Consider the following 11,596-nt stretch of genomic DNA (forward strand, 5'->3'; position numbering starts at 1 on the left):
TTTTAGAATCTGAATTAAGTCAACTGTGTCCGAGGGGTCACACTTGTTACACTTGAATAACCTAATTTTTTTTCAACAACAAACTGCTGTAAGAAAATTAGAACGCACTTACAGCAACTGAGAATAAAGATTACAATCACAAGCAATGCAAGTGCCTCCACATTCTTGCCAATATATTTTACATAGCATAATCTAAGAAGCATAGAAAAGTATTCACTGAAATACTATACAGCACTAGCTGTTCACCTGGGAGTTACTTGATGTAATCTAAACTTGAAGCTGTATCCACAGGGAATTTGCTGTACATGATTATCTTATATTTATGGTTTTTTTCTGAATGTGAGAGATTTTGTGCTCAGATTGCCCATATACTATGTTGTCAACAAAAATGTGATTTATTTAGATTCTTTTTCCACACTAGTCCATAGCTCCCATGTTCCCAGTTTTATCTTGCATGCATCACTCATTTAGTGTGGGTTTTAAATTTAAATAAACCCACTCTTTGTTTTCATCATGGACGACTCAAGTGAAGTGGTCTTAACCAGAGCACCTCGAACTGAAAGGTTAGACCAATGAGTCACCATCTCAACTCCCTTTGATAGCTTTTGATCACAGCAGAATATACAGAAAATTATGTGGCCACTTTCTCCTCAGCCGGCTTCTTGAGAATAATTGTGAGACAATGGACAACAGAAGCCCAGTGACAGAGCCACAGCCTCCCTGTTCCTGTCAGTCTTCTCGCTAAACTGTCACCAATGCTTGTAAAGCCAACAATCATTTGAAAAAATATATATATTTAGGCATTTAGGAGATTACTCATCAAAAACCAGCTGGTTCTGAAACCAGTTTTGTGCGGTCCTCTCCTACAGTCCGTGAATTTCCACTAAACATCATCTTTGGCTAAATCACACACTGAAGAGCGATGTAAATTTCCCCTTTCTTTTAACTGGGCCAAAATTACACTTCCCAGCCTTCGCCCCCACATTGTCTCATTCATAAAACATCTCTTCAAGCTGCTGTATCATCAATTCAAGGTGCTGCACTCGAAGACGAGAACAGCCAGTGTGTGTGGCAAAGGTCACCGACAAATATGACAAAACAATGCTGAACACAAACTGATCCATATGATGACATACTTCAAATAAATGTTTTTTTTTATTCATCTTCAACTTTCAGTGAACTAAAAACAAGAAAAAGAAAAAAAAAACATGTTGGTTTTATGTATCTACAAGAAAGAAACAAAAAAAAAAAAAGAAGAAGAAAGAAGCAAAACTATTTCACATCCATGACTGTGATCTCAAATCATTGGTTTTCATAATGGAAGAGAAGAAAAAAAAAAGTTTTCTTATTGTGAATCCATTTAATTTAGGGATTCACCTGCACATATATCCACCTGTGCGCCCAGTGTGTGGTATGTGCCGTTACCATTTGAACGTGCAATTCGATCCCCAACCCCACCCCAACCCAACCCAACCCATCACACAGACATACACGGACCTCTGAAACTGGATGTACAAAAGCTTGTGTTTAGCATTAAACAGTGCAGGGCCTTAACATAAACAGCTAAGGCTCCTCTCTCTTCCCCTTCCCCTCCTACCCTGCAGCCAGGTTTTGAATTTACATAATGGATGGGCCAGACCCATCTCTACAAAATGACAGGAAAACAGAGGGCACAGGAGGAAGAAAAAAATAAAAACGTACATACAGAATACAGCATCTCCTTCTGTATCATTCTCACTTTTTACACACACACTCACGCACAAAAAATTGCAAGCAAATAGCCAAACAAACGGTTAGAAATAGTTTTAGAGAGAAAAAATATGATTGAACCCTGGACACTTGTTTTTCTTTAATGCCGTTTGGTGACGAGGGAGAAACAAGTTTGGGAGGTAGGAAAAAAAGAGCGTTGGGCCGACAGGGGGTGGCAGGTCGTGGGAGGGAGACCCAGCGGGTGTTATTTCTTGGCCTTGGCGGACTTGGCTGAATTTCGTGGCGGGGTGACCGGTCTCCCAGATCCCATTCCTCCCCCTCCACCATAAGGATACAATTTCTTATCTGCTGGTTTCAGAATCTGGAAGGAGCACATGAGTGTCTCATCCACACTCATCATGGCACCAGCGTTGTCAAACTCTCCACAGTAGTTGGGAGCCGAGAATAGAGTGACGAGTTGCCTCTTCGCGAAAAACTCATAACCATCTTCTACCACCTTTGGATAGAAGAGAGGCTATCATTACTACAAAATGCAAAACAGAAGCAAAAAGTCCGCAGCGCTTTGGTACAAGTGGTTGTAAGAAGATTTTTAAGTTGTTTTAAACCATACTGGATCTCAAATGCTCACACTCACACATATCTTCTACAAGGTAACACACATTAGCCACTGTATAGTCATCACCTGCTGTCGTTTTTTTTTTTTTTTTACTTATACTGAAATAATTGTGCTTTTTAGTTTCAATATGTTGAACTGAAATACTCAGGGGCTACAATGAACACTTAATATATGCAGACCATTTGCAGAGCTGCCTGTAATCAATGAAAGCAGCAGCAGCAACAACAGGAACAAGAGCAGGGTGCAAGGGCTGCATATGCATTGTGAAGATCAGTGCTGCAAATGTTAAAAATAAACCAGGCTTCTTCCTATATTATTTATGTAATACAAGTGTGGCCCTTGTACATAGAAAAGGGTCATAAAGTCTTGTGTGTGTGTGTGTTTTTTTTAAACCTAACAACATGCAGGAAACGACGACTATGTATCAAACAGGACTTCAACCTCGGGGTCTTGCTCATCCTGTCAACATTTATTTTACCACTATCAGCTAACAGTTGCTTAGTAACTTTATCCTTCACAGAGTCTAATGATGTCTGTAGATGTCAACGTGCCTATATTACACAAACTAAGTGAGAAAACAGGAAGTTAGACAGCGCTGTGCTGGGTCTTAAAACTGAAGACAGAAAAATCCCATAACGAAAGCTCAAAGTCTTGTTTTGTTATAACTCTGCTTGGTACATGTGCTCAGGTGTAGCCAGTCAAAAGACAGCCTGCAGCACATCCACTCTGTGAACATTTCACATAGGTTATGTATTCAATGGAGCCAAAATGTTAGGTATAGCTGAATAACCTGGGGAAACCCAAGACAAAACACCTGCCACAAGTTCTTAATTTGATAGGACTGAAAGGTTTGATTGTTTTTTTTTTTTTTTTGCTGAAGCTTTAATTCACTTACATGTCGGTTAGTAAGGTTGTGGTTAGTGGTGCTGCTGTACTGGACTGTGTTATATTGAAATGTGATTATAATACTCTTCCTTCCTCATGTTTCTAAATGAGCAAATTATCAGAAGGGCCTCTCATTACAATGCAGTTCTATTCATCACCACAGCAAACTGAAACATCAGTAATAAACATATAATTAAATTAATACTGCTTGACAGTGTCAATCAAATCTGAACAATATTATCTTCACAAAAGGTTCAATTTATGGCTGAGCTTTTGTTATTGGATTGTACTCTATTTTACAGATGTACCAAAACAAGTAAGCACTGTGTGTAAAATCCCAGTCCTTTTACAAAAACAAGTAAACAACAAGGACAAATAAATACAGCTTTAGTTAACAGTCAAGGCTTCTTGGCTTTTAATCCATACATAATAACTAGCAAACATTACCTGATGTGCCCTGCATATTAGGTCCATGTCATGTTTGTGCAAAAATTTGGCCACTACATCTGCTCCGAATGTGAAGGAGACACCGCGATCGTTTTCACCCCAGCCCAGCACATCTTTGTCTGGATCGGCCCACAGCAGGTCGCACAACAAACCCTGGTCAGGCACGTCTGTGGGTCGCATTACTCTGCGGATCTGCTCCATTGACTGAAGATCAGGAGACAGGCCTGGAGAGGAAGTACACAGGGAACACTCAAGCATCTTAGGCTGCCCCTTATCATGTAATCTTCTTAACATCATACATTAACAAGGCCTACCTCCGTGACAGCAGAAGATTTTCTCATCTACAATGGCAGCCACAGGTAAACAGTTGAAGCAGTCTGTGAAGGTCTTCCACAGCTTAATGTTATACCGTCGCTTACCTACCAACAGGAGGAGAGAAATTGGAACTCAGTGCAATAGTCAGGAATACAGGTGTGTTTTTTCCCCCCTCAATTTACAGGCTCTGTGTGCACTTACACTCATCATAAAAGCCATAGATTCGATTAATAGAGGCGCATTCATGGTTGCCACGCAGCAGGAAAAAGTTCTCTGGGTATTTGATCTTGTAGGCTAGAAGCAGGCAGATAGTCTCCAGTGACTGCTTTCCTCTGTCTACATAGTCGCCCAGGAACAGGTAATTGCTTTCTGGGGGGAAGCCTCCATATTCAAAAAGCCGGAGCAGATCATAGTACTGACCATGGACATCACCTGCAGGGGGCAGCAGAGAAGAGCAATTTACACACCACATTCTCACTGCTACTGGGTGTAGCTGCTATTACGTGCAGAGTCCACACTTGTCAGCTGACAGAAGTTTCAATTACAAACAAGCAAAACGGCTCACGAAATCATGAACAAAACATTATATGATGACCATTGTGTTATGTACATAGGACAGCCCACAGTGCAGCTTCTTAGACCTGATTTTCACACTTTGCCTTGATGCTGTAGACCGACTGTTCAGCACAGACACCTCAACTCATTAAAACTCACCACAGATTTTTAAGGGAGCCTCTAGTTCAAGCAGGATCGGCTGGCTCAGGAAGATTTCACGGGACTTGAGGCAAAGGCCACGGATCTCGTTCTCTGTCAGCTGGACATTCTTCCCTGGCCGAGAGCCCTTGACTAAAAAAAGGAGAGATAATGGAAAAGTTTATGGGAGATGCATTAACACGACAAAGACATGCCTATTCTCAGAGCTGAAAGAAAGGCTGACGTAAAGCACAGCAATGAAACGTGATCCTCGGATTTTGAAACAGACCACCAGACTGAGAAGTTAACACCTCCCACCAGCCAAATGCTGACAAATTCTGTTAGCAGTCCAGTCTTAAAGCCACTTCTGCAGGTAACCACATCATTGAAAGGTAATATTGTACTGTACATTTTGGAAATTACAAGCTACTGACACAAGTTACACTTTTAATGTTTATCAAACCACAGCACAGCGAGATGAGCCTGTAAAGTGTGCAAAGATGTGCAACATCTGAGAAAACCTGATCACTGGAAAGTAGCTTGACGCTGTCAGCCTCAAAAACAAGGCTTTCTGCATAGGCGGCAGTTCAAACCGATGCTAGGAAAAAGATGTGAAACCCACTTCCCCTTGTAGCTGATGAAGCTGCAGTAAAGACGCTGCAAACACGTAATTAGGACTCTTCATTGCTAAGAAGCAAAGAATGGCTTGCCACAGGCGGTAATAACACAGCCTCAAATCAAAAATAAGGCCAAGAAACAGGTTGTAACATAGGGTAAGTACTTCACATATAAATAGCATATGTACAAATATAATATTGCAATAGATAATATTCTCTCCCTGTCATCCAGCTACCAGCTACGTAACTGATGCTATCTTAGGAATTCAGCAGGTTTGTCAAGTGTTTCCTTGTCTTGTATTTTCACACCTACCACACACTGAATGGTGCCAACCACAAAATTATGATAAAGAGTGAAATACTTAATCCAAATTTATTTTCCTGACAAACTATTTGCTTAAGACCCCACATCCCATCAAATATGTAGTCACAGCTTTAATGTTGTTGAAATGGTTGGGGTGTAAAAACATCCCTTAGATATATAAAAAAAAAAAATAGCTGGTAGTCTCACAGGCAGTCTGAAATTACGTGTACCAGGACAACTGGTCCTAATTCAGATCAAAATATTTGTCTATTGACATGCCAAATGTAGGCCGTAGATGTGGTGCCATGCGACTGTATCTCAGTGAATGTGTGTGCACTGCACCCTTATGCAAGACTGCTCCTGATGGAGTTTGGAATCAGGTTTGTTTGTATCACTGACAGAATCAATCACGCCCCCACTCGTACATGTGCTGCTTGATGCCAAAGCAGTTCCCACCACAAACTGTACAAGCCTACTAATGAGGAGTCTCATTCCCACCCAACAAATTCTACACAGGCCACTGCACAAGTAATATATGTATAGTGGAGACAGAACTGCCTCCAACGATCTGAGTGACAATTATATTCAAGGCGCGTGTGAACAGAGCTCTCTGTAATATGTTTATGGGACTGATTTAATAGTTATCAGGTGTTTGCCGGTTAACAGACAAACGCATTTACTTTTAAATGCCAGTCAAGCAAACCAATGCACGTGTGGACGATAACAGCAAAACCATAGTCACTGAAAAACTATATTTGTTTCAGAACATTAAATCTTTAATTGTACTACCTAGTTCTGGCAAAGCTTAAAGCAACCTCAGATGCGATGCCACATAATTATATCTAAAATGATCGTTGCCTCGTCGATACTGAGATCACAATTTCTGCCGCCACTCACGCATTGTAATTATTGAGCTATTTACTAAAAACCTGTTTGAGATGTACCCGATGTCATTCACAAGAAATAAAATTGACTGTGCAAAACTCATTTAAATAAGACTCTACACCAGTGCAGCATTCAAACAAATCAAGAATAAATCTCGATGTACAAAATACTGTTTCAATAAAACTGGAAGTTGGTGAAAATGCATTTCTCGGTGCTAACAATGGTGAAACTGTGATTGTATGCTCATAACCTGATGCACCAGAACAGGTACTTAGACACACACTTGTTGTAGCCACAGTGATGATCGCATTTACCACAATTATTATAGAATTAATGACATCTCATCATAGAGAAAAGGGACTATTGTATTACATGAGAATCACCATTTAAATATCACCCCTTTCTGATAACTGCACCATAGACAATGGGCCGAGAATTACTCTGAGTAATTGTCCAACTAATAGCTGTGTTATATATACAGACAGAGAGAGGGAGACAGAAATAAATCTTACATTCTTTGTCCATAACGTTGGGAAGTCAAAGATATCCTTTACTACTTGTGAAATGCTACACACAGCACCTGACACTGAATTACAGACCATCGCTCAGTAAAATTAATCTTGGTTTAATAGTGCTTGCAACTTGGAGAGGGAGGGCGAGAGCAGACGTCAACAAATGGATGCAGAATAAAGGCACTGTGCTGAAGCGACGACTAAAAGCAGTGAAAAGTAGATATAAATACTGCAGTGCTGGTTGTCACTTTAAACCTGGATTACAGAAGGCTAAGCCCTGACAGAGCTTACTCCAAAGTTAGCCACATAGCCAGTGGGCAACCATGAGCTTATCATGAGGGGCACAGACAAAAGGCTTTCCACTACACTGATCAGGAGGCCGAAAACAAAGAGCCGGACCAGTGCAACAGTAAAAGCTGTGTCGGGAGTGCTGGAATCAACAGTTGGTTTGGTCCAGCACCCCTGACACAGTGCTGGGTGTTCTGGTTGGGCTTAGGTGATGTCACGCTCTCCAGACATGCTATTAGCAACGCACTCCCTGAGTTCGCTTAGCTCTAGATCGACGTAAGTAATCCAATTGAAACTGCTCATTATCCAAACACATTTAATTGGTTTGGTCTCGAAACACAGTCAGCAAGCAGGAGAGCTACCTTGTTTCCCCATAGGAGCCTGAGCCGGCATGGGGTAATTTATCAATCTTTTAATACAGAACCTGCAATGGGACAGTTATTCTTGAATCTTCTGGAGCCTTGCACACAGCAGTACCATAACAATAGCAACATTTACTGCCGAATGCTTATTCCCAGCAATAAAACCGCAAACGCTGAAAAAAAAAAGGTCAAGTGAGTTATGTAAGAGGATATAAATACTGCCACTATCAGGCTTGTTTGTCTTCTCCTGTGTTTGGCAGACAACCTTATCACGGCCCAAGTACAACAATCCAGGTACAAAACACTCCAGTAGCCAGCATGGCCCACAGTCAAAGTCAAACTCCCAGCAGGCGCTATGACTGCATATGCATATTTGTGCATAATCCCAATCACCTCCACCAGCTCAGCTTAGTCTGATCATGCAGGGCCTATATTTAAGACGATAAACAAACTGAGGGCTAAGGGCAAATTTATGAACAATGTTCGTCGTGAGAAAAGTCTCTTCATCAAGTGTTCCCTATTTACCTTTCAAAACATCTTCTAATAAAAAAAATGTGACTAGAGGCACAATTTTTCATTATGTATTGGTTGTAAGAATAAAAGTAGCTTCATTTTACTAACCCACATAGACTGGGTTGCTGCTGTGAAACCGCTAGGTGTAACACAATTTCTACACCACTCGCCCTACAAGGACATCTATAGAAGGTCACAACCTTATTTCTTGTGCTCTTTCGATGAACTGTACAGTTGGGTCTGAGGAGATTTATGCTTGTGTTTGATGTCCTCGGGGCTCCTGTTACACAATCATCATGCGGATGTGAAGATAACACAGCCCTGTTTTCCCTCATACACCTCCAACCATGACAAATCTGTCCTCACACACACACTGTATACAGTTGGCATTCAGACATCTAAAATCTTCTACTCAGGAATGGTTTGCATCAGACACAGAAGCAGGACAGATACAATGAATCTACATCTGCCAGCAGATGAGCAGTCCAAAGATTTAAAACAATTCCTATGCATTTTTTTTTACACAAGATTTTTATAAAGTGCTGTATAACTGTTGGAATTTACACATTTTTTTTGTTTTTACATGCATCGAAAAAAAAAAAAAGAAAAAAAGGAAAACCACATGGCATAACTTTGTAGCAAAAAGAAATTATAAAAGTTTATGCTTCAAAGACAGCAGCGGAGCAGCAAAGAGGGCCAACCAGCAGTTGAACACAGTAACAGTAAGTGTGTGCCAATCAAGTATCCTTGTTTGTACACTTCATTAACAAGTCACTTTGGGAAGACTGGAGCTGCAAATTGTAAACAGATCCTTCAACATGCAACTGCAAAACAGCACAGCCCACCCAAGTAAGTGAAGAGCTCTGGTGGGAAAGGAGTGACTAATGTGGTTTAAAAAAAAAACTGCAAAACTGTTCTTGCAGGAAGCCTTTGTCCATGAGAGTTAACAGTTAAAAGTCACAGTTATAATCTCTCACTGTTATATTGCAAATAGCCACTCTCAAATCATCCAACTAATGACAGAATTATTCAAACTGGGCGTTTCTGTTGTCCTGAGCTGAGACACAGAAATAAATCTGAGCCTGGTTCAAGTCCTCATGGAAAAAAAGCTGATGCATTAATCAGAACCCATAAGCCCTAAACAACTAATGCATCCAGAGTCATAATTTACATAAATACGTGTGTGATGTCCCTCTTTTTCCGTGCTACATCACTCTGTAACGTCACGTATTCTCTTTGATTTGTGGACAACATTACAACAGTGCACCGCCGCTGAAAACAAATGAAGAAATGGCTATTATAAAGAAAACACATCTCTCAAATCAAATGACATCTATATAGAGCAGGGTTGATTTGGTTACAACCTTTGATCTGAATCCAAGCATCGAGCCGGAGAGCAATCTTAAGTAGGCTACTACAACATACCGTGGCTGCCTTTAACTTCAGTTGACCTACCTGATATATGTAACACACATTTCATTACAAACAAAATTTCACATAATCAAACCGAGGCATTTGCTGTACAGTGGGTTTGGTTCTCCTCACCTTCCAAGAGACGCTGAATTATAGAGTCGATGTTTAATTTGTCCGGCTCCGCCATTTTCTTTATTTTCTGACGTTCTCGGGCAGTCAAGACCTTGGTTTTCTCTGTAGCACCTTAGATTTTAAGAACAGAAAGAACAAGACAGAGACATTAGTAGTTACTAGTAATATATGTCATCATTTACACTGGTTACCTGACGAATGTCTTGCTAATCAAGCAACGTCAGGGCTGGAACAATCAATGAGCTTAAGCGAGCTTCAGCTAACCAAGCTAGCTGGGTAGCTATTAGCCAAGTAACATAAGCTACACATACAAACTAGCAGCAACAGAGCCGCGGCTAGTTAGCTAACGCTAGCTATATAATAACTTAGAAACAGACAAAATGTCCGCGAACCTTGTCTTCGGTTCAACACCGATCCACCTGGGATGAAAAAGCTGTAAATATTTATCCCCTGAGTTCAATCTTGGCCCTTTTCCCTTGGTTCGTCCGGGTCGCTCTACTCTTCCCCCAGGAACTTTAAAAGAGGGCCGTTTCTAGCGAAGCGTCTACGGTGACAGAGGAGGCTGAATCAAACCGAGCTCTTCCCACGTTTCTCTGGAGCTGATTGGTCCGTCGTAGAATTTAGAATCCAAACTTGCGCATCTGATTGGATTCATGCCGGGTCCGTCTTTACACGTAGGGCCCCGCCCACAGCCGTTTACAATGGCATCAATGGAGATTTAAATGTAAGCTCACAATGCGCCACCAACTGTTTACATGTGGAACTGCATCGTAAAACCTAAAATATCCTCTACAGCAATTTCATCTGACCTGCCCCCAGGAGGCAGAGCAACACCTGCACAGCCAAAGAAAAAAAACAAACATGTAATAATATTTTAATGCCATAGGTTTTTATGATTTTGTATTTAATTAAAATATATGGTTAGGTAACCACATATCAAGTCTTATGCAGTACAACAGGGTATAGAAATGATCCTTTAAAATTATACTACGACTGCTAATAATAATAATACTGCTGCTAACAATAATAATTAACACTTCTACTAATAATAATAACTTTATAAATACAGCACTTTTGAAAATAGGGGTTTACAAAGTAGAAAAAAACTAACAAATTATTTTTTTTCTCCTAAAATTAATATAAAATAAAATCTATTTTTAAAAATCCATATTGTCATTGTTAATAAATACAAAAAAATACAGCTTAATAAGCTTTTTTAATTTATAATGCTATGTAATGTATGTTTATCATTTGTAGATGAACCCCCTTATGATTCATAATGTAGAATAGAACAGAATAGAATAGAATAGAATAGAATAGAATAGAATAGAATAGAATAGAATAGAATAGAATAGAATTTTATTGGTCCCTTTGGTGCAAACCTCAGGGAAATTGTTGTTGTGCTTGTATGTCATCTTGCATTTTAACATATCTGGTGTACACTAAACACACATTACAGGCAAAAGCGGAGTAATAACTGTCCGGCTTTTTTAAAACATAAAAATAGACTGTTAAGTTTACAGCAACAACTGAACAATAGAGTATGTACATTTATTAATATACATAATGTAAATATTTGTGTACTTAACCTGAATATTTTCCTTTTATGATACTTTTAGCTAGCTTTAATAATGAAGAAAACACCGTTATAGGGTAAGATCTAACATACAAACTACGTGATGAGCAAATAAAATTCATGGCATTTTTGTTATATACACATAAATATATAATCTAGTAATTTATAATATAATGTAAAAATCTGCAGAGCCATGTCTTGGCATTACTTAAAGAACTTTTTAATACTTGAATTCATGTTGCTACAAACAAGTCTGCTATTTGCTGATGCAGGGTTTTTGTTTCTATAACTTTACTTCTTACAGGGTACAATTTTACATACAAAACGT

At 39.7% G+C, this 11,596-nt stretch overlaps 1 protein-coding gene across 1 annotated transcript; it reads right to left on the reverse strand.

Annotated features, from left to right (window-relative positions):
• Positions 1-1,745: 1,745 nt before the first annotated feature.
• On the reverse strand, positions 1,746-10,207 carry ppp1caa (protein phosphatase 1, catalytic subunit, alpha isozyme a). The gene is made up of 7 exons (XM_008295320.1): positions 10,085-10,207; positions 9,693-9,803; positions 4,688-4,819; positions 4,175-4,405; positions 3,973-4,077; positions 3,659-3,882; positions 1,746-2,206 (listed from the first exon to the last, which is right to left on the reverse strand). Exons 2-7 carry the CDS (start codon positions 9,745-9,747, stop codon positions 1,955-1,957), a joined length of 999 nt encoding a protein of 332 aa, XP_008293542.1. The 5' UTR covers positions 9,748-9,803; positions 10,085-10,207; the 3' UTR covers positions 1,746-1,954.
• Between the last annotated feature and the right edge of the window lie 1,389 nt (positions 10,208-11,596).

Source organism: Stegastes partitus, unplaced genomic scaffold (assembly GCF_000690725.1).
Source record: "Stegastes partitus isolate 25-593 unplaced genomic scaffold, Stegastes_partitus-1.0.2 Scaffold1038, whole genome shotgun sequence".
Lineage (NCBI taxonomy): Eukaryota > Metazoa > Chordata > Actinopteri > Pomacentridae > Stegastes > Stegastes partitus.

Bases quoted from the DNA above. Each gene is read 5' to 3' on its own strand.
- ppp1caa (XM_008295320.1), bottom strand. From the start codon at position 9,747: ATGGCGGAGCCGGACAAATTAAACATCGACTCTATAATTCAGCGTCTC. The intron at 4,820-9,692 runs GTGAGGAGAACC...TCCTTTTTTTAG, and splicing joins AATTCAGCGTCTCTTGGAAG to TCAAGGGCTCTCGGCCAGGG. The intron at 2,207-3,658 runs GTAATGTTTGCT...TTCTATCCAAAG, and splicing joins TAATATGCAGGGCACATCAG to GTGGTAGAAGATGGTTATGA.